This window comes from Dromaius novaehollandiae, chromosome 23 (genome assembly GCF_036370855.1).
Source record: "Dromaius novaehollandiae isolate bDroNov1 chromosome 23, bDroNov1.hap1, whole genome shotgun sequence".
NCBI lineage: Eukaryota > Metazoa > Chordata > Aves > Casuariiformes > Dromaiidae > Dromaius > Dromaius novaehollandiae.
Window position 1 is genome coordinate 8,010,364 of NC_088120.1, and position 24,424 is coordinate 8,034,787.

At 38.3% G+C, this 24,424-nt stretch overlaps 1 protein-coding gene across 1 annotated transcript in view; it reads right to left on the minus strand.

Moving 5' to 3' along the window:
* Positions 1–471: 471 nt before the first annotated feature.
* CLIC4 (chloride intracellular channel 4) overlaps positions 472–24,424 on the minus strand; it is a 34,306-nt gene continuing 10,353 nt past the window's right edge. The window contains exons 2-6 of the mRNA XM_064525110.1: positions 16,241–16,350; positions 10,400–10,525; positions 8,884–8,990; positions 5,491–5,672; positions 472–4,712 (exon numbers count right to left, since the gene is read on the minus strand). Coding sequence (XP_064381180.1) covers positions 4,548–4,712; positions 5,491–5,672; positions 8,884–8,990; positions 10,400–10,525; positions 16,241–16,350 — 690 coding nt within the window. The 3' untranslated portion in view covers positions 472–4,547. The remainder of the gene's footprint in view (positions 4,713–5,490; positions 5,673–8,883; positions 8,991–10,399; positions 10,526–16,240; positions 16,351–24,424) is intronic.

Below are 24,424 nucleotides of genomic sequence, written 5' to 3' on the forward strand. Positions count from 1 at the left end.
TTCAATCTCAGCTCTTGAAGTGGCTATTTTTAATTGGACTATTTGGGTATAAACAAGTTTCTCCAATCAAACATAAGAATTTTTCTTGACATATTTTTAATCAGTTCTCCAATAGCAGAACTTAACCCAGTTTAACTTTGAAAATCTAGTATTCCAGAGAAAAGCAAGCCACCAAAATTTAAGTTCCTAAGAGTTTGCACTCAAAATCTGAAAAAAATTGAGTTTCCGTAGGAGAATCCAGTATTTCCCAATTCATTCTGTTCCTTTCTGTTGAGAAGCATTATAGCCCATTATAACGTAAGAAATGGCACACATTCTGCCTTAAGTCATAACGGCACTGGTAAACAGAGAAGGCCAAGAATTTAAAATAAAATTACTAGAAAGTGTCATTCTATAGCTTAGCGCACTATATGCTAGTCATTGCTTACACATACACAAACTGTAGCCTTCAGAAATAACAGAAAGATCTGCTTGGTAGTGAAAATATAATTTTATTTTTAACAATAGCTGCCAGCAGTATACTGGTATATCTGTAAAAGATGTTCCAGAGAGTGAAAGACATAAGCAAACTACAATAAGTTGCATCAACTCTTCAAGTATTTCTGTATACAATGCTCCAATTCTAGATGTCCTGTCTTGAGAGTCTCTATACGCTTTTCTGTTCCACTGTTCTCCCATCCTCCCCCTACACCCTCCAGAAACAAAATGTAATAGTTGGTGGCACAGGTTCTGAAGCAGATGAAATATTTTTCACTTGGGATAAAGCTTTCTTCTGAAAATATTAATTGGATGTGTTCAGATAGTACTCTGAGTAGCAAAGAGTAAAAAAAAAAAAAAAAAAAAAGTTGACTGAACTTAGCCACTTTTTGTTCTGCATTGAGATAGGCATCAGTGGGTTTGGCTCAAGCATCTTCAATTTATTCATGTCTGTGCTCCTTTGATATGAAATGCTAATTTGCTACTTTAGCATAAAAACTTGATTATATCTCCCTTCTTATCATGGAATTGCACGCAACTCTCACTCAATCAGTTTAGACATGCCCATTGCGGGAAAAACACCAATTTTATGGGAAAATACAAACGTACAAGCTACACGGCTGCAACTGTCCGTATGGGACATTTATACAGACCAGCAGTGAGCAGTAGATGCACAGGAAAGTTGTGGAGTGCATGAAATTGTTTCAGAAGTTCACATGCCTCTTGTTCAACAGGCAGCTCTGTACACATAAGGAGTCTCTTCAAGAAGGAAAGCTTTGTTAAGAAAAAATCATGCATATACTATAATCTGCTCCCACACAAAACCAGGGTGAGGATGATGGATTCTCTCTTTGTGTTCAGGAAACACACGAGTCACCTGTTTTAATGGGAATTGAAGAATATTTCAGCTTGAGAATAAAGTAAGTTATTCGGCATGCTAATACATGCACCCAACTTGCAAACTGGAATGCCTACTTGAAAGGATAACTGCTGTTTTTAAATCGTAGAAGGGGCTAGAAGCATCATTTTAAATTTAAACAGGGGGTAGATTAATTGCTGTTTGATGAAATTAAAAATGCATTTAAAGATCAGATTGTAAACAAGTTGACAGAACTCAACAATTTACATACTTATGAAAGGGTTTTTTAATTAATGTAGTGCTGGTGATTGGGGCCAGATGAAAGTGCTCTACCCACACCAGACGCTAAGCCTTTTACACACCACCCTAGCTGTTCTGATCTGAAGGGATCACCTACAGAGGTGAAAGCTATTCACTCTCCATTAGATTCCTGGCTCTGCTGAAGCCAGCAAGAGGCTGGCCAGCTTCTGTTACAACACAGCTAAGCTGTGCAATAGGAAGCCAGAAAGATACCAAATTCTTTCACATAGGACAGTTAACAGTTATCATATGGTAACCGCCTTATAATTTACTAACCTGGTCCTCATTTGAATTACACCTATAAGGGAAAGGCTCTGACACTCAATACTTCACTGTATTGAGATAAGAAATACATTAGCTACAGCAAGAGCTTCAACTTTGTTTACAAGCTTTCAGACACAATCATTAAAATACTTAATGCTGAGTATAACATATTACAACTGTTTGAAGATTGCCGAAGAAGTAGAGAGAATATATTATCTATAAAAGAGAACAAGCCTGGCATTTTACAAGTTAAGCATTTGTGTGCATTGATATGTAGGCAGTGCACACTAGAAAACTGCATGAAAGCGTTTTCATGACCATATGCACATAGTTGCCTGGTGTACTGAAACGTGCGTAAACAATGGTTAATTTGTTTTTAAAAAGAGTAAGGCCTGATTACTACAACCTCAAACAACTTCCAAGAGCCATCCTGATCTAGGTTTCAATGTAGAGTTAAAAAAAATCAACAAAACTATGCCCACAGTTACATTGCTTCCTATTTTCTGTTTTTAAAGGTTAACTATACAATGGCAAAGAGCACCAGACCAATGAGGTTTTTTCTTTACCCTATGGTTCATTAAAAATGCTTTTATCCAACAAGAGAGGAAATCATTCCTCTTTCTAGATGTCACGTTATAGCAAAGACTGAACCCCTGCAGAGGATTATTACTGCTGAGAAACTTTATTCAGGATGAGAACGTGACATTAGAATACAGGAATTATAAAAGGGCTACAATTAAGTTCCTCCTAAACAGGCTGCTCTGCAGAATTTTCTTTTTCCTGTGCCTATATACCTCTGTAATAAATCATAATAGGGTCTAAATGTATCTATGGTTGTCCTCGAAAGCCACGTAACAGGATTGCTAATTGCCTTTATATTGGAATTCTAGTTCTAGGAAGACAAGACAAGGCACCACAAGCCATGTATACAAATATGGATCTTTTACTCTACCTCGTATATGTCAAGCTAACCTCATGGGTATATAAAGTAGCAAAAGCAGGATGCTTAGAAAAGTCAGGCTGTTTTTCATAAAGCCAGTGCTTACCAAAAAAATTAGTGTATAAAAGTGTTTACGTGAGCATTTTCATGTTATTGCAGGATGTTAAATATTCCAAGAACAACCTACAAGGAATAGCACTTTCCAGCTTCTAAAATCAGTTAAATATAAAAGTATCTTTACAAAAAAATAGGCATATAAGTCTAGCATTCTTTGGAGTTGCTTATGATGGTCTTCTAAAAATAACCTAGTAGTTTATTTCATGCATCAAAATCATTAATTTTAAACAAGAAAACTATTCCCTGGTTCAGAAATATTTGAAAATTGCTTTTAAAAAAATTGTAGTGCTATTCCTCAGTGTTGCTGTAAAAAGATTATGTATAGTAGTGCAATGATTATTATAATGCAAAATTGCAGTCCAGGTACACAGACAAGCAATTAAGATAAACCCAATGTAAAGGACTAGGTTCTCATGCACCGTTGCTTTACAAGAGTAACTAAAAGAGTTTCCTTTCAGGAAAATTGTATAATATAATTTAAGGCAAATGCTATCTTTAAAGGTCACTTTAGCTTTCTTCAGGAAAAAAATAGCTTAAAAAAGTTCCCAGAAAGATTCCACCTTTAACTGCAATAAGTGTTTGGTCTTGCATCACTAATCATTGCACTACTATTCACCATATACAGTAGCTATCTGTCAACTAGAACACTAATGTTTACATGTACTTTGTTTATGACAGTACAGGTTTTCTAAGTAAATATTGCCAGAAAGACCTACACAAAATAAAGGTTCTTAACTACCAAAAAGAAAGCCACTTGTAATTTTTAAGGTGAACAGATGGCAAGCATCCGGTTCTTTTGGTTTCATGATGTAAAAGGGCATCCTGATAATTATTCATCTGCGCAACTCAGAATTCAGGACAAATGTAGGTTGTTGATTTTTTTTTTTGAGCTCATCAAGCTCTTGAAGACACACAGCTAAATACTAACTCTGAACTGCAAGCTTCCCACTATAGCATTCAGGCCTAGATTCAAACTTCCCTGATGTTTGAGGTCGTTCAAATCCAAGTTTCACATTTGTGTCCATTCTCAATCATCCCTGTAATTTCAAATCCAAGAAAAAAAACTTTTTAAAAACTGTTGCCAAATATTCTACAAATGGCTCTTTTGGACAATAAGCTCCCTTCTACATGTAAATGGCATAGACGAGCAGGTACAGTTCAATGTGTCACATATGACAGTTGTGTGTAAGTCATCTGGAAAAGCAATAAATTCCAAAATACATAAATATTCCTTGTACCATATAGAAAGAGAGTATCCTAGACCAATTCGTAGACAGGGACCAAATGTTTGCAAAGAAAAGTAGCGGGGGCAAGATAACCCTTCATACTGAAGAATCTAGAGTTACCCCAGTGCAATATTAACATAACTGCATTAATGATATTCAGACTTGCTATGAAAGGAGGTAAGGAAAAACAAGCCTATAATTAAAATCTGCAAACTTTAGGTAATTACTGTACCTGGTCTATCCACCATAACTTTGAATAACTGCAAGTTCATGCAAAAAAAATTGCTATCTTATATGAAAAGAGCAGTCTGTTAGAAGCATTGTTACGGAATATGCAAGAAGTCATCTCTTTTGCAAGTGCTGTTTACTTAGTGAGTCTCTTGGCTACATCACTGTAAGCTATTTCAATTTCCTTGTCTCCAGGACAGGTATTGGTGAATTCATCCCTGCTATAAGCATTCGTCAGGTATCTCCAAATCCCTATCATACTCTTGGGAATCTCAAAGTTGCGGTATTTTTTGGCCACCACCTAGAACGAAAGAATTAAATTATGAATATATATCCTTCAACTTAAACCAGTTTTCCATTCCATGTCTCTCTCTTCTTATACTATCCTTGCAACATGTAAGCTCAGAGTCGCTTCTAAATTCAGTAGAACCTGCCCCTCTGGGATGTGCCCAGACCTGGCAGCATACTGCCTCGCTTAGCTTGTATTACTGCCCTCACACGAGGTAAATACCTCTGCACGCAGGCATAAACTTAATCTGTAGCTCCATCTGCAGTACAAAACTGACAAAGGTCATGCAAGACAATGAAAAGAAATCAAGCCGTTGTTACATAGGCAAATCTTCACTCCCGTAGTTATCCTGTACTACCTCTTTCTTTATAGACTTCTAGTTTTTGGGTTTTTTACAGCCCTTGTATTTTGCATTGTGCTATTTACTTTGTTACTAATAGAGCAGTCTTCTCTCCAGATGTGAGAAGACATCTGCTCAACATCCACATGACATTCACTTTCCTTCAACTACCTCATTCTTTTAAGTGTTGCAACTTATTCCACACGAGCACTTTGCCAGTGCAGTAAAAGGGGATTTGGCTTACATCATCTGCTACCCTGCTTGTCCGCTGGTTCTCACCTTCACTGAATTCAGCTCTCACCTAACTTGATGTACTGTTAATACTATAGTTACATTTATCTGGGAACTTGCATATAGTTGAAATGAGATGGACACCCAAACGTCATCAACCATAAGCATCTTTCACTTCATTGTCATGTTACAACACAAAACACGTCACAAGTCATTTACCTTGACAATATGTAGTTTTGGTAGCAGGTTGCAGTCTGCTAATGTCATCTCATTGCCATCCAAAAACTTGCGGGTGGAAACTGCAATATCCTCCATGCTATTTTCATCTATCTCATCAGGAAGAGGAGAGTTCAGATACTCATCCAGTTTCTGGAGGGTTTTCAAGAGGCTGCGTTCTAAGGCTACAAAGGATGGAACAGTTTTAAAAACAAGAGAGAAAGCCAAACCACAGCACACACATTTCAAAGCAAGTTACTATTTAGAATACTGATACTGGTACCAGACCTGAAATAAGGTGTCAGAGAACTGAAACAAAGTGAAATAGAAACATTTATAAAGCTAAATCAAACAAAATTTCATGATACTCCATTCTGAGAGGAGTTAAAACCAGAATTGTATTTTCAAAGTAAAAATGCAGCTACCCAGAACTCCGGGGAGAATAATCGTTTCCCTTACCACAGGGCTGCTACTAAGGCTGCCTGAAATAATTCACATCACTGTGCTCACCAGAACAAAGCACATACTGAAGGATTTCCAAGCCCAGTACAATTTGTGGCAATGCCACTGCCGGAGCTGCCTTTGCGGTCACTAGTAGCATTAAAACTGAACCGAAATCTTTGCTCCCAAAAACCAAGCAAACTTTAAAGCCCTTTAAATATCACACAGATGCAGGTTATCTAAAAGCTGGTTTATACATGAGCTTGCACTAGTTTAAAATAAGCAAAGACTGTCCACAGTGTTTATTTTTGGTTTAAAAGTGGCTTATGTCAGTTTCTAAAGACTCTTCCTAACTGGCTTAAACTAATTGGAATTAAGCTATCCTAGGGTTTCCATTCACTTAAACTTAATCTGTTTAATGTCACATGTTCGGCTAAACTGGCGCAGCTAAACATGCAGACTGCACCGGAGGAGGTTAACCGAAGACAGCAGAGGGCAGCATATGCCACAGAACTGAAAAGTGTGCTTGGTAAGCCTGAACATTTACGAGTATTTTGCCTCCTTCCATTTGAAACGCTGCAGAAAGGCATTCTGATTCCATGACTTAAGTTCTCCCTCCAAGCACGGAGGATAAAAGATTTGTACTAAATGATTTAAAAGCCGAATTCTGCATTCTTTATCTCTTATTGATCTCAAGATTTTGAATCACAGAAGCAGGCGTTCTCACCTTCCAGCTACTACTTTCTCTCTCCATAGAAAGGCCTTAATCCTTTAAAAAAAGCAAGATAAACTAGGCTTCTCTCAGAAGTCTGAACGGGAGCAGTTAATCCAACAAAGGTCAAATATCAAGTGTGCAATAAGGCCTTCCACCACATGGAAGGAAACTCGGCCACTGGGGCACAAGACAAACTCTGCACGGAATACAACACTGGCCCTCAAAGTCCTCACTGTTCAGTTCAGGAGCTGTGACCGGCTGTTGTGTTGGGAAGTTTCCACGCCAGGGAAATTTACAGTGTGTGCACACCCCACTGAAATACCCTACTGCAAGAAAGTAAGTGGAAAGAATTGCTCTGCTTAAAATACAAGCTTAAAGAGACTTAGAAGGGTACAAGCAGGGGACTAGATTCTTGATCCATTACTGTCTTTCAGTTTGTCTGACATCTGCTCAGTACTGCAGTTTCATATAGCTCATTAAATAATAGCCAAGCAGATAACTGAATTCGCTACTCCTTTGGAACTGGCAAGCAAAATTCACAGATTTGCAAGCATTCTTTATGGTTCAGCGAAGCATCTGTAACCTTCACCTAAATACACAGCATGCAGACTTTGCTACAGCTTCACAGTTTGCAAGTTAAATCTCCAAACCTCCCCTTGGAAGGGGTTACAGAACAGTTTAAAGGGTGTTAACAAGAAATCAACAGAAACAGACCAAAGAAAAACAAAGCAGAACACTGATTAGGACAACAGTCACCTCCACCTGCCCCAGGAGGGATTTAGATTAGAGACCTCCCATAATGACACCAAGATAGAGAACAGAAGGAAAGCACATTTCCAGGTTTAGCTTTGAATTGCACCCCACTGCCACCACTGAGAATTAAAAGCATCATTAATGACCTGTATCAATGACCTTTTTAAACTATAAAGTGTTGTGCATTTCCAGAAGTACAATACTCTGACTGAAAGCTTATAACAGCAGCAAGGAAGATGGGGAAATAAAAAAAAAAAAAGGTGGGAAAAGTCAGCAGTCAAGCACTGGAGAAAGTCACTGTACTGCATATTTGTAGAACTAGTTTGACTACAAAGAGAAGTCTTGTCAAATAAAAGTAAATTGGAACTTTCTTACACAACTTACTGGTAACATTTTGGAGCAATGCCTCTACACTTTCCCTTAAGAAATCACTAAGACTCTACATGTGTCTCTTTCTCAAGAAATGCACCTACTATAATACACTTATTAAGGCCAAGGCAATGGACTGAAAACTTCTGTCAACAGGAAGAGATATGAATATTTCAGCTGTCTGATGGCAGAGAAACCTGAAGTAGCTCTCCACAGCTAACAGATTTAAGCACAAGTATTTCAACATGTGAGACTAAGAACTTGAAGAGGAAGGTGACCAACTCGCAGAGAAAACCCCCTAAGTCTTACTCTGCATCTCTCCCAAGGCAACCTCTCAAAATGCACTGCCATTCTTGGGCTAGTTTACAGGACATCGCCAGAAGCCATCTGTCCCTCCCTCCCTGCTCAGATGAAGCCATCATGGCATGCGGCATCCAGTAACAGATGAGCATTTGCAGCATGTCGCTGGAATCTCATGACTGCTGTGTCAAGGCATACTAATAATTCTTGCATCATATTATTGCTCCAAAGGATTAAAACCTACATGTTCCCATAAAGGAAGACTTTGATGTAGGCAACATAAGACCCAAGATCTGCTATTACAAATGTGTTTGCTTTTTTGAAGCTTACAACTCTCAAGTGCTCCAGTAATGAGCGGGTCAGAGCCGATCATCACATGAGCAGTAACAGCATTTATAGCATAGCGAATCTTCATGTTGCAGAATTGTATCAAACTGGTCAGAAGCAGTTATCACCACTAGCTGGTCCCATAACAGAAGAGGAACACAGGCTAAATAGTGCACTTTTATACTGTATATGTGATCCTCAGGAGTTCTTCAGAATATCTGCCCATGACATTAAGACTGCAAGACGAGACTGCTTAACGTATTGCAAAAGTGATCTGAAGATTTTTTTCTTAACGGAACAGCTTCTTGAGGACTTTCCCTTGAAGTTACTTTACATAACAACAATATTGTCTAAACAGACTATCATATTCTGCCCTAACCTTGAAAGGGCAAACAAGAGGAATAGAAAAAATGCAAGAACCAGCTCTAAAAACAGCACACAAGACTGCTATTGACCACACAAGACAATGAAACAGGCCCCAAGTAACCTACCTTCATTAGCCTCTGGTCTAGAATTTTTGATAAATGCAGAAAATTTGGCAAATATATCCATTCCAGCAGTGTTAGATTCTGGATGCTTTGGTGAAAGCTTTAGGTACCTAAAAAGTAGAAAGGATTAGATCTATAGCACATTCAGCAGAACGATGATCATCACATTCAGTGGCATGAAACACCTCAAAAAAAAAGTTCATTTACGAATTTACTCATTTTCAGATTACTTTGGAAGATTTACTGCTCACATGTAGTATCGCACACTCTCACTAAGTGAAAGATTTTTCAACCCAACACTTTCAAAAACATTTTTCAGGGAAATAACAAAGCACATTTCTTCTTTCCAAATCAGGCATATATTCCAAGCAGTCTTTGAAACAGTCCATGGCTAGAGCAGCAAGCTCCCTCGCTGTAGCAGAGGGCTGCCAAAGGGCAGGACACAGTCCTACATACAAGAATACAGTTAGGGATCAAAGAGATAGCTGTCTAATACCCCTGTCCATTTACTTCTCTGTTCACCAGATTTTTTTTTTTGTTTAAATTAAAATCAGCTGCCCTAGAAGATCATGGACCCCAAATCCTGTAAGGAAAAAGCAAAGTCTTACCACACTAAAAAGACAAAACCAGTTCAGTCTGCTAGAGGCAGTGCCTGAATTTTGCCATTGCCTGCCAGTTGAGGGAGAAGGAAGCCAAGAGTTCAGAGAGCACTTGAACGCATCCCACACTTGCACTGTGTGGTCTAATTATATCAAACGCTGTTCAGGATTTCCCATCATAATTTCCAAACACTAAAGACTCAATCTCCAGGGCACATCATTATGCCTCGTATGAAAGAGCTGTATTTTTAAAAGATTACTTCTAATTTGCATTTAGTAATCACCAGTTTTGTACAATTAGCAGCTGTCCATCTACTTATAGAAAGCTACACAAGGAATACTGGGAAAAAATTTAACATGAAACATGAAGTTCAGTAATATTTCTGGTGAGAACAAGAAAATGACCAGTTTTTGAACACTGAAATACCACCTTACTTCTAAAAGCATGGCTACCAATAAAGCTCTCATAAAGGACACGGCAAATCTCCTTAAAATAGATTTCCACAGTGGTTTATGACTGAGTCAGGACTAAGTTTTGCACAGCAGACATCTTCAGCTACATTATTTGGACACACCATCTAAGGCAGCCTGCCTCAGTTATCGAAAGTGAATGTACTTTAGTCTGAAAAACGCAGGTATAGGAAGGGTGACAGGGTAACAGGAGTCTAGGAAGGACAATTTTTAAAATAATCTTTAAAAGAAAATATTTTTTTAAATATACAAATAGGGGAGCTGGAGGAACGAAAGGAATGACAAACCAGAGTTCCAAGCTATTACCAAAGTCCAATCTTCAGCTTATTAACCCTAAAGAACTTACTAATTAACGCAGGAAACCTCTCTCAGAGCACACCCTCTAATCTAAGGTAAGACGATCAAATGAAACTGTTAACAAATAACCAAATTATCATCTTAACACTTACTTGGGAGGACACAAAACTTCTTCCAGGAACTCTTCAATCTTATTCACATCTGTTTTCACTTCACCATTGTAAGTTATAAAGGGTGGATGAGTGCCTGGAGCCAAATTTTGAAGGTCTGCTGGTTTTCTACAGTGAAATACAAACCAGTACACAAAGGTAAGCTAAGACATCCATGACCCTGCCTGAGGTCTGTCTCTTTATGGTGTTTCAAATAAACAGAAATTCAAAACTTCACAGTTTTAAAAAGATATCACCAGTCTTCTGAAAAAGAGTTTAAGATTTGATTAGCATTTTTAATATTTCCTCGATAACAGTTAAAGTGTTTAAAAAATACTGCTTCCTCCTTCCTTTTTGGTTGCATCTCAGGTTAATGATTCAGTGCTGAAGAGTGCAGTTGGAGGGAATATATATACCACCCTCCTTTAGGCATACAGTCTCTCCCCCAAGGCCTACAGTACAGAGTTTAAAAATAGCATAATCTGAGATCAATGATAATCCTAACCCCTCGCACAGAGTTTCTCTTGAAATAAGCAAGTGAGAGAGTACAATGTATAAACCATCTATTATGTGCACATAGGCTCTAGTTCCAGGCAAGGTGACAGATGCTTAAAAACCACATTTAAAAATCAAGATCAAAACTTCCTCCAGTGAAAAATTTACCTAAAAGCTGCATACTTGGGCAAGGGGAGGAGAATTTTTGACATTAGCATGACTAGACAAGAGAAACACAGAATCAAGCTTAAAGTACTCAAACATTTCTAAATCATAAGCCAGTTTTGGTGATACCTCTCGCTTTTGCAAAATTCACTCCAGCTCCTTTTATACTAATCCTTATCAACCTAAGCCAGTGTATTTTTCCCTCCAGCTGGGCCCTGATGCTATAGCGACAAGGAATGACACTGCAGACATTTGCCTAAAGCCTTGCACTTCAGCTGCACACATACACCGACCCAGTCATTCACCCCAGATGCATAATTTACTCCCCTCAGCATAAAGCTCTGATATCTGTTTCATCAGTAGGACCAGATAAAAAGTTGAAGTTAATCCAATAACGGGAAGTGGATTTACTGCAAGCTATAAAATCCTAAGCATCACCTAAAAAGCTGTGGCCAATTTTTCCCTGCTAAACCATCACAATACTAGTTACCCCCATGCTAGTACAACTGTCTCAACTCGAGTAGAAGTAAAATTTCAGTACTACTTGGCACTTCTTCAGGAGCAGCACTTAAAATTTCCCTTTGACAAAGCTACTGACGGCAGCCCAGAACGACTGCTCCAAAGTATGAACGTTGATTTTTCTAAGACCTTTTCCGCATTCTAGAGAACAGCGATTGCTCATGCCGCAGACAATCTCGCAGCGTACCAGCATCTGGCAGTACACGCGAATCCAGATTAGGCGCAAGCATACAATTACATTTCTATCAAGTTAACCAGAACATACATTACAGGGTGAAAACCACCTTCTGCTGGTGCTGTGCTGAATGAGGAGCAGCAGATGCTATCTGATCTAGTAGGAAGTCTGCCAAGATAAAGTTGCCCCTTTGTTACTGTTTGAACAAATCCAAACGGGGGAGTAACCCTTGAACTGGTTCTGGGCTTTGCCCCACGCAGCCACATTTCTAAGCCAGCACCAGGCATCCTACAACTGGACTAACTTTATAATGAAATTACAGTCCAAGAAACCTCCCTAGCCAAACTGGACAGGGAAACCGGCTAGCCGTATGGTCCTCCAGGCCAGCATGAGGAAGCAGTGTTTTTAGGGAAAGCACTCAAACTCTGTTAAGCAAGCAAGTTTGGCCTGTGAAGACGTAGGCTTTCATGTTCTTACAGAATTAGGAACCCCGTTAGAGTTTCACCGCCTGCTCACAGCTGAACCCTTTCAGCTGGGGGCAGGGGAGACAGCAGCAGCAGAGCAGCACAGACTTCCAAAGAGCACCTGGGACATAAAAACTTGGATGAGTATGTAAAACTAATTATTAACTTATTTTTGCACTCAGGAACATTAAACACACTACTTTTAGACATGTGACAGAAGGTAGATATTATTTTTTTTAATAAATGTAATAATTTTCAATAAATTTTTAAGCTTCCCAAAAGTCATTTCTCACTAAATTGCCATCACTCTCTTACTTTCAGGATTTAAAGTCTGTAATCAGTTAATGCTTTAAGTAGCTTAACACTTCATTTAAATACAGCTTTGTAACCCACAACAATTACAGGAAGTCATTGTGGCTCTCTTCCAGTTCTGCATGTTGGATAGATAAAATTCCTCAAAAGGAATGTTATTTTAAAAACAAACACAGGCAAGACCACCGGATTTGCAGTAACGCAGTCAAAGGGAAGGCTTGACTTCAGAAACAGACAAGTTTAACGAACTATCCAAAAAGAGTTTCCCAAAGAATCGGAGCTCTTTTATTAACCCCTCTGGTCACTCCAGTCAGGTCACCTGTATCTTTCAGAAAAAAGAAAAAAGTAGAGATTTACATCCCACAGCCAAAGCCCAGACATAACACAGGGGTCTGACTTCCAGTTTGCCTCTCGTGCCAGTAGATCATAAACAAACCCGGGCTTACCACATACAAGCCACAGTCTTTAGAGCACCAGGAGTGCACTGGAATATCCTTAAAAGGCTAACAGCATCACTTCCCTTAAAGTCCAAACAAGAAGGCAATAAAAAAAAAAAAAAAAAAAAAAAAAAAAAAAGAAAGAAACCCTATAGTGAAGTTTACTTCAGGGACAAAACTGGGCAGTAAAAAAGAAAAAAAAAGACATTCAAAACAAAACACCCCTTCTACAGCCACTCAAAACAATTCCATGAGTTAGTCATGTTTGTATCAAACCTGTCCCTATATTTACTCTAGTGTTTGGTGGCAGGACCACATACTTAAGTAGCTGGCTATCACTAGTTAATTAAATGGACAAACTGCTCAACATCAGAGTTAAGCCATAAACATATCATGGCTCTGCCACAAACCAGAAGAGCAATTAGTGTTCAGATAATTTCTTGAAGATCAGACAAAAGCCAGCTGCCAGCTGCAATGTGCTCTACAATGATACATAAATTACATGAATACTGCAATGAGTGTCTGGAGAATAATGTGCAGAAAAAATGCCAGCAGGAAAAAACACCCCATCTCTAGTCCCTAAGCTGAAGTTACATTCACCTCTGGGCAGTCTTTAATATTTACTAATCCCTTTATTCAATCTTTGTCTTTCAACATAATTGTAAAACCACACAATCAAGACGTTTAAAATTGGATTTCAAAACTTAGCTGAATGCAAGCTGGCCCTGAATGTTGTTACAAGCCTAACAAATGGTTTATGCACTGCAACCCTGCTCTAGTCACCAGAACAAGCCAAAGCTCTGCACGCTGAAACGCTGCTTCTGAGAAGGGAAAGAATAAAGCCTCTGTCTGACTACACAGCAGCAAGAAAGGCATGATTTCTTTGAAAGGGCGGTATGTCCCACTTAGTTTTCCTATGTGCACATTTTTGTCTCCAAAGTTATTAAGAGTAGAATTGAGAACTGCTAAATGTTCTTTTGTTAGCACAGTACTATGTTTAATGCAATTATGGAAGGGAAAAACATGTCATAGAAAGTCAGTCAAATCAGATTCATTTTTTCCTATGTGTCCCAAGTTACTTACTTGTGAACTTTTGTACCCAACCACGACCTTTAAGTCTCAAAAACAGCCAGAATTTGCCTTACTGTTGTATAGAAGTTACACTGTCTACGAGGCAGAAACATGCTTTGCAAGTAAACCCACAGTTTTTTGGCTAGCAAAATAAATTCAGATGCATAAAAACACTAGAACCCAGCTTTTCGACATATCTGTGTCTTTGCTATAACAGGAACAAGAAAAGAGTAATCGGCTTGAATAATGTACTTGTAAAAGTTTCTTGTGACGATCTTAGAAGTATTAAGGCAACTTCCAGTACTTATCATCAGCCTGATAATGCTCATGGAAAATGGAAGTGTTTTATACAAGATTTTTTTGAACAGTTAGCCAATTTTGACATCCCACAAGTTACATTACACCACAGCCAAGTCTTAGATAACCCAGAATGTAGAATTTGCATTTCTGAAGCTTTAAATAAAGTCTAAGAGGAATTAGGTTTTTATCAACATCTATTCAAATCTGAAGTGACTTTAGTAGCTGTTCTTTTCCTTTACCAGAGGATTCATTCAGTGTAGCAAAACGGAGTTTATTTGATCTTTTCCCATGCAGTTTTTGAATTTTGCACCTATTTTGTATTCTCCCATCCCCAAGCTAAAAAAGCAGAGAAAAAGCTTTCCCTTCTGGTAAGAAAGGACAGTTTTAAACATCCGCAACCAACTTATATGCTAAAAAGTTAATTTTTACATCCCCCAGCCAATTAATTCAAAGTTGTCAAAGGAACACAAATAGGGCCAATTCAACAAGAATCTTTGGCATTTTGATGGCATTTCTTAGACTGGTTCACCAGTACTAACACTTCGAAATATAAAATGGTTCCTTCAACTCTCTTCTCATTTTTTTCCTCAGAGAGAACTGCAATAGGTTAAGTATGCCATCATTAGAAATAAAAAGTCCACAACTACAAACACTACTTAAGCACAAGCTCCAAACCATAGCTGGTGCTAAATGGAAGATGTATTTGGTTTGTATATGTTGACAGCAACAATTATATTTGCAGTAAGAGGCCAGAGAAAATCCTTAAGCTGCTACAAATACACGCACACTTCACAAAGGCTGCTTTCTTCCCTCTGCTTTCGAGTGGTCTGCCTCAGCCATATTATACATGTAAATATATACACTAGTTGCCAGCATTGAAGCAACCAGCACAGAATTAGGTAGCATCTGTCAATTGGAAAACTGTATTGTCAGAGTCAAAAGGGCTGGGAAGCAGGATTATTTCTTAGAGAAAAAAAAATGAAAAACAACATACAAGTCCTCTTCAAAAAAAGTTACAAAAGGAGGTTAAGTCTAGCAGAGTAATTTCTTTCTTACACATTTTCCTAGCTTCATTCTCTGAAGAACACTGTATATTTCTATTGGCTTTATTTCTGAAAATAAGGTTTGGAAGCACTAGCAGTCTCCCCTCTCTCCAGAGAGTTAAGTGACTAACACTACACCAGTGTTGTGAAAACATTACTTCACACTGAAAACAAATACAAGGGCTCTGCTGAATTTAACATTTCCACTTCTAATAGAGTACACCCAGACTTAGGAAACTGAGATTCCCGAGTTCATGTTTGGCCCTTCTTACCCTCTGTGGTATTCATTTCATAGATGCAGAAGTTACAATTCAGGTGACTTTTAGCATGATGACATATTTAACAAGTGCTATACAAAGGCAGAATATTTTACCTTGTACTTCTATCCACTTCACTCAAATTTACCTCAAGGACAGATATTTTCATATTGGTTTTACTCTTCTTGCAAAGTAGTATTATCTTAAAATCTTTAAGAGTAGGCTATATATGATTTGGGACAGTTATCCAATATTCATTGGAGGTTTGTTCAAAGATTGGTTGATCCAATAAACTCACCCAGCAGTCTTCACTTGTAGGGTCTCAAGTTAATAAGACTCAATATTCAGATATAAGAGACTACATGTCAGTTATTAGGTATACAGGAGAAGAGCATCATTTCACAAAGTCAAGAGAAACTTTCAAAGTCTCTTCAATTACAGATGTTTACAAATAGCCATCAATGAATGCAGCATTTAGGTAAAGGCTGCCTCCTAGCATTCTGAAATTTCATAAAATAAGCCATGCAAGATCTGGAAACCCCGGAGAAACATTTGTTACACCAAACATTGTACTTTTGCTTCTCAGAAAACCCAAGTATTCCTTACCTCTTCAGGTCAACTGTTGTGACACTAAATACCACGCCCTTCAGCCAAAGAATCATGAACAGCCTCTGAGAAAAAGGACAGTTTCCTATGCTTTCGCCATCACTACCAGCCTGCAAAAGAGAACAGATCATTACTATTAGGAGGTAACGGTGTGCCATCCATGCATGCTCACAATTGCTGAAAGATCTGTATTTAAAAAGCAGATAGAGTAACAAATCACAAATTTTATCGTATTCTCTTCTCTCTCCTGTATTCTCTTCACATCATAAACTCTTCCAAAGACCTAACGAGCCCACCGTCAAGCCTTGGTATCATCTCGCAGCAGCACTCCTTTACTGCCAAAGTCCCCCTGAAGCACCTGCGGTGGGTATCCTGAGGAACTCTCCGTGCAATGCGCAAACACAAGCATCCTCGGACCTTTTCAGTACTTTTCATATGCTGCGAAGGTATGCTTGGACTGCACCCCTTTAATTTGTTTCCATCCTTTTGGTTTACTTGGACCATCCAACAACATTTTTTTATAGCAGATATAACCAGGCTTTTATTACAGTGAAATTCACACATTTATGAAGGCGACTAACCTATTTGCTTCTGATTTCCTCTAGCAGCTGTTTACAAAATGTATCAAAACCAGACTTCAGATGACAAAATAACTCATCTTTCACACTTAAGATGATCCAACTGCTTTTAGAAGTCAGGAAAGGAGAGGTAATAAAATTTGTCTGAACAGCCACACTCTTAACAGCAGTTTTCCAATGCCATTAGAATTATTTGCTTTATTCCTTCTTCTACAAAGCACAGTCAATTAACTGCAGTCATCTTCCAGTTTATTGCTTATATCTCTCACTGTGTAGTTCCGCAATGAGTCAACTGCAACCAGCAACTATAAATCTTTATCATATCGCAGGTGTTGCCAGGAAGGACTTAACTGACAATACAGTAATATTCCACAGCCACTTTTTAAGGCAATTTATCAATAAGTGTCTTTGTCCTATCGCAACAAAGGTCCATTGCATAACAGCAGTCAGGCACTCCAGGGCACCCAGTGGTATCACACATCCCATGATTGCTCTTGGACAATGAGGTATGCATTGCCGAGCTGGAAAACTTTAGTTTTTAGTGGACAAGTTTTACACACTCATAAAACCTTGAGCCTTGTAAAACGCCAACTTTTGAATAGAAAACTGATTCAGTAGTTAAAAGACAATCGTAAAACTGTCTAGACATACTTTGTTTCACAAGTTTCAATATACTTTGCTTACTACAGTACTTCCAAGAATAATCTTAATTAATTAGTAAGATTCTCAAAACCAGGCTAATTCCTTCATCATTACTACATCTCGTTCCCTAGGCCATTCTAATTGATATCATAGGGTATGCTTGCTGTACTCCTTGGAGAAAGGACACAACACACACTCATTTAAAGAGACCTACTCTAAAAGGCTATTTAGAAGCAGAGCTTGGAAGGGTTAAGCATAAGGCATGGGTGGTGACTGGGGGAGATCCATTTAAAAAAAAAAAAAAAAAAAGGGAAAAAGGGTGGGAAATAGGAAAGAAAAGAAAAGCCTGCAAAAAGTGTTATCACAAGAAAACTAGGCTTTAGGATCAGTACCAGCTGGAGAGAGGCTTAGGCACTTGAGCTAAGGAACTGCTTTTTTGATTCTCTGCTAGTTCCCAGTCCTGCGCTTGTGGGGCAAGGAAGAAGCTTGCTTTATTTTCTAAATCCGTAAAACTAAGAAATCTCTAACAGCTTATTTTTCAGAAGTCTGTAAATTAAAAAGACTGAAAGTTTTTCAGTGAAGCTGTGACCTTAAATTCAAAAAGCTGTTTTACTTTAAAAAACAGTCACAATGTATTTGCAGATAAGGCTGAGACTCCTTCACTAGTTGTCTACAAATACCAGGACATAAGGACTCAAACTGACTTATCTTGTCTAAGGCTTCTTCTCATCTCATTTCCACAAGTACCTGTCCACCAACAGAGAAGACTATCCTTCCAAATTCTTTGATGCACGGCATATGTAGTTATTTTTCTTCAACCCTTCACCAGTTTCATTAATGAAGATTTGAAAGAAGAAAAGAAATTGTCTTTTTGTTCAAGTTAAAAATTGCCTTCTTTATGTCGGGAAAGTTACGTAAAACTTTTCAGCAGATTAACAATGCTCGATTGTCTCAGAAGCTGGCACGTGACTTTCCAGTGTCTGGAAGAAATGACATGCACATGGAATCATCACCGCTGAGCTGCTTCTCGGGGAACACACTGCAAAACACAGCCCGAGCTTCTCACCAGCACCTTAGTGAAACACATTGCAAAGGCACCTACCAAACGCAGAAATCTGGCTCAAAGTTTGGTTACGCAGGGCATTCTGGTTTACACTAGCTAAAGCCAGTTTTCTATTGTGCATATAACAGTTTTAAGAATTCTGGCAACTATACGGATGAATGTGTTCCTACCTTGTAGCACACTAACATTAAGAAAGACTGCTCACTCTGCAGTCTATTTCCAACATCTGAATGCCTTTACAGATGTTAATATTTAACCACATTGTCATCCCTCTAGATTGCACCGTATACTTCTGAGTTTTCCAGTAATGTAGTTACATTACTGTGTTTACACTGGAGCAGACACTTCCTGCAGATAAATTACACCAAGGTAGATTTATACTTGTCTACCTTTTTTTTTCCTGCAAGATCTCATCTTCCTTTGAAAAACAATATTGAAAACTACAAAACTTCAGCCCATTTAAATAAAATATTTTTGTACTGGCCAAGCTGATTCACACTTTGAAGCAGAAATGATTACTTCAGAATTGACCTCAGGCTAGGATTTATGGTAACTTCAGCAATGCTATTTAAACCAAAGCACACGAGTTACGCTGTAGCAACAGCACAAGCGGGCATGTCTTTGTCCAATAGCGTCAATTAAGTTTTATCTCACTTACTCGGATGGAAAAGTTATCACCTTTACTTTAAGGTAAAAGTGGGAATGTAGGCATTTGCCAAAGCACAACACCCTAAGGGCATAAAGCTGTACTTTAAGTCACCTCACAGTAACTGTTCACATTGCTATTGTCAAAGGAACTGTCTGGATCTGACATCTGTGGCCACACTTGGCATGTCTTCAGCCTGTTCTACTTGCACTAGCCCCACTCAAAGGAGCTAGCACATGACTTGGTCAAGATTAGCTTTCCTCACTCATCTTTTATTCAGCACTTCTGACCTGAAAACCAGAGAGCAGAGCTGGTTCAATATGACATACGCTGCCAGAAACCTCATTTTACATGGACTGAGGAAACCTTTAAATAGAAAGAACAAAGCCACGTAACCGAGAAAAGAATCACTGGATGCAGCTGCTCGTCATCAATGTACAGACACGAAGTCCAGAGGCTCAGCTTCAGTGCCGCAACATCAACAAATTTAATTGATGTATTTCCAGAGGAGAATATTGTTAAATAAGTGCTAGTCAATTCCCATCATTTCAAACCAATGTTCGAAAATGCATGAATACTATTCTAACGGACAATGGGCAAGCATGGAAGACAACTTGCTTTTACAAGTCACTTTGCTGATTTGTGGGCTGCAAAACATGACTTTAAGCAAAGTACTGCAGAGGGCTCATTAAGAACTTTTAAGGTTTATGATCTGTCAAGTGAAGAGTCACTAAGTGATCTCATTTCACTTATGCCCCAGATATGGAAAGTAAAAAGTTACCAAACACTTGGAGAAGTTGACAACTAAAATACTTTTGGTGAAAGCATCAGATGAAAAAGCAAAATGGTTCTTCCATGCACTAAGTGGAATGACACTTTTTGGAAAGCGGAATATTTTGAAACTGCAACTGAAATAAACCAATCTCAAATTCAGGAAGCAATTCTGCTTAACTATATTACAAATGAAATCTTAGTCTGTTTGGAATCCAAAGCAGAGCTGCCCGTAAGTCATAGAATTGAAGAAGAAATAGCTTAAATTTTAAGGCACAGCACATGACAGTTGCTTTCATGAAGGTCAACTTTCCTAAGCCAAAGCCAATACTAAACCCAAAGTGATTTCAATGAGAGCCAAAAAGGTCATTAATTAAAATACATTTATGCATTAATACCAACTTCTACAGTAACTTTTCTTCTCTCCCCAGGCAAGCACAACACTCAAAATGAACAAGCAACTTAATGAAGAGCATTTGCTTTTATTTAAGCAAGACAAGCTTTGGGGATAATTTGAATCAGAAAAAAAGAAAAAAGAATTACAGCCCACTAACATACAGTAATTTGAACAAAACCTAACACATTTCCACAGCTGCAGTTGAATACCTAAGCTAAGCACAGATTTTTATGTCTACATTCAAAGGTTTGTCCCATTTATGCTCCAAAAAGTCCCAAGTTATTCTGAGCACATACTGAAAAAGGAATGTAGTTAGAATGCCAAGAAACTTTTGGCTTCAGCGCTCTTGCGCTGAGGAATTCTGCTATGTAACTGTTCGCCTGAGAGGTCCGTTTAGTATCTTCTTCTAGTTGATGTGCTGAGAGCTACAGCACAGATCTGTTACGACCAGTCATTAAGAGAAACACCATACCGGAGATGCAACACATTCTTCTTCAATCACAAAAGTGTTTTTTTTCAAAGAGAGATGAATTCGGTGGATATTTCAGAGAGCTGATTTCCTCCATCGGAATAGAGCTGTACTGCCACTGAACTGTAAGCCTTTAAATATTGTAACAATATTCTGAAATTCTACGCGACTAGTCACACAAGCGATTAATCAAACAATAATTGTTTCTTAAACCCACTGTTAGAAGCCAGAAATTTAGCATCACCTGAGCTTTGAACTCAGGCCACAGCATTCAAGGATATCTTCAGTGTTTAACTCCCACCACCACCAATGTCATTCCACAGGAGTAGAGCAAATATGAAATGTTGACTTCTCTACACTAATTCAGTCTAGGTTATTTGTTAACTCATTTGTTAATTATTCTTATGATATAGAGAGAAGCTTTGAGCTTTTATTCAAATTCATTTCCAAAAACCATAGAGATCTTTAGTACTGAATGATGAGAACCTTCCTACATTTAAGACTATTTTCAGTTATCATCAAACCAAGCTGCTATCATCCATTGAAGGACTTGAACATAAAAGTAGGGTGAAGTTCTTCTCAACTACAACTGAATACCAGGTATTTCACTTCCATGGTTTAAGACCAGACAGAAAAAAAGCGCAACACTGCACACAGCAAGGCAACATATTTTTCACTAGTAAGTGAATATTTTGCTTAAAGATTAAACAGAGCATTAGCCCTGAAAAGCCTAACTTCAATTTACCAGAAGGGAAAGTACAGTGCCAAGCATAGTGTTTAACTTCACCCAAGACCCATGACCAAGTCATGCTATGCTAGAGACACCATCCAGCAGCCTGAAAGGCTAACATCTGCTGTAGAGAATTTGTCACAGGGAGAAAAGGTTAAAGTTGTTCACTTGCCTTGAACAAAATTGTGTTACCCTCCGAGTTGACTACATTAAAAAAAAAAGGGGGGGCTGAAAAGGTGACAAAATGTACCTTAGATTAACTGTCAGATGTGACATCAAGAGAAAGATCTGGGCATTCAGACACTGCAGCGCAGACTCTACAGTATAACATGAAAAACAAGCAGGGCTGCTTTTTAAAGAAACCTAAATAAGAAAGTAAGTTGAAATAGGAATAAAAGAACTATAAAACACTAAAACAAATAATCAGTATGCTCACTGAGAAGACAACCAGGTTTACCATAGCCCACAGACTTAAACTACTGGCAACTCCCAATGCCAAGTAGCTCAGCCCGTGCAAGAGTGCCAGCTACTTGGGGGGGGGAAGATCTGCTTCTCCCACTGTCTGGGAGGTTGAGTTCAGCTGATCCAGCCAGTGTGGCAGCCACGTCCTCCCCTTCTCTTCCCCCTAAACAGTTATTTCATTCAAATGAGATTATTCACACACACACACACACACACACACACACAAAAGAGGGTATCAAGTAATTGTATTTCTTTAACTGCTAAACAAGCTAAGGGATGAAAAAATAAGTTTTCAGTGTGAAGTGTTCCTCATTACAGCAACAAAAATTACCTTGACTCTCATACAAAAACCTGCACAGATTACCACCACCAAGGTAGTGCTGAAATTTACTGAAAGACTAGTCAATAAAGAAACAAAAGGATCCCAAAGCCCTTAGTATATAGTATAGGCCTGAAAGACTTGAGAGTAAAACAAGAGTTCTAGAAATCTTTGGTCCTGAATGACTGTAAAAATGTTTCAAACAGCAATTAGTTAACAGGAGCACACCATGAGCTTCCCAAACTGGATCGAGTGACTGCAAAAATAATAGTAAAGTCAAAGTGCCTCCAATGAGAAGTGTGACACAGTTCACTCACCATGCACGCCAATAAAACTGAAGAGAAGGGCAGAACACTGGGAGACCTTCCTCAGCACCATTTCCTAATTTATCCAAAACTATTAAGGGAAACTTACCCCAATTTGACATACTGGGAGACAGACAACATTTGACTGGAGAGAGAAAAATCCATTTTAGAGAAGCATGTCACAAAATACCTTTTTGCCAAGGATAACTAATGGAGCTATTTAATTATACCACCAAGAAAGTACCCACTCCCCTGAATAAGTCTGGAATCCACAGAGTCCGGAAAATTAAAGTGCGAGCAAGTAAACAGATTAGGAAAAACCAAAGAGTATTTTAAAGCCTTGAATTCAGCAATCCTGAAACGTATGGTAGTTCTCACTAGAAAAAAAAACCTACTGGGAAAAATACATGAGAAAAGCAGCATGATGCAAGCTTATTACCTCAGAACAGCCAGTAACAATCTTGCATGTTTCATCAACAGCAATCCCACTCAAAAACTGAGTAAACTAACAATAATCCTGTATGGATTCATATTTTAAGAGGAAATTGTTTAAGGTAAACTAATGAAGTGATTCAAGGGAAAAGCATGCAGCAATTGAAAACCCCAGAGATGAAAGGATACAGGAAGGAGTGGTTCAATGTTCCACACACGACTAGTGAAAACAGTCTGGTAGTATCAGCCTAAATCCTTGCAGCGTCAACTCAGACCTTTATCTTGCCAAGCTGGATAAACAGAATTCCATGCTGTTTACTGGGCAGGGTTTTCAGATAAGATGTAAAACACTATGTCCATGCAAAGACTATAAGAATATTTGATATAACACCAAACAAATGCTTTCTCTGTATGTTGCCTTATACCAACTGTTTTCTGCTTCTGTTCAGCCAATGGATGGATAAGCTTCAGGGATTTTTATATCTAAGCATTTGTTTTGCAAGCCAAAATATGTGTTAAAGAGTCTCAAATACTGAAGAAGCATCATTAAAAAATAAAAATAAAAAATAAAAAAAGTGAAGGTAGTAAGTTGAAGAGGTCTGGACTAAAAAATGTGATTTGTATGTAATAAGCAATGTTATTCTCACACTTTCATATTTGTTAATTTGATAGGGTTTTTGTTTTGTTTTATAGGAGGAACAGGTCAGGGAGAAAGCTAGAGTCAAACCCAGATCTTTGATGCTGATTAAATCTGGTTCAACCAGATTTAATCTGAGATATGACAAGACAGAAAGGACATTTCTGCTTACCAGTTCATCTTCCACCTTGCCTCTCCAGAACAGCAGACAGCTAGTGTCCCAGTTTAAATATGACGGCTTTTACTTCCGTGTCCTCATACCACTGGGCAGACAAACTTAACAGGACACTTAAAAGGGCAAGAGTAGCACCTTAGGATAAATGAGGTTGATATTGTCGATAGCGTAGAAAAATTCCCTTCCACAATATGCAAAACAGACACTGAATCTCAGAATGAGAAAAAAGAAAACAAACAGCATAACACAAAAATCTCAGAGTTTTGGTATAGATTGAATATATTCAATCTATATAATCAAGATATTGTATAAATTTTATTAGAGTTACTGGAAACATACAATTAGTGGCAGCAGCAGGCACTGACTGTAACATACAAAGAACTCAAAGCAATGAATATCATCTTAGCTACATTGAAAGTGAGCAGCTAAATTTTACTCTAATCTTAATATTGAAAGATTATCTCCAGATACTTGACACATGTCACTGTGGGACACCTTTATTCCAGATTCAGCTGTTCTGGTAAGAAGTATAAAACAAGGAGCTATGAAAAAAAAAAA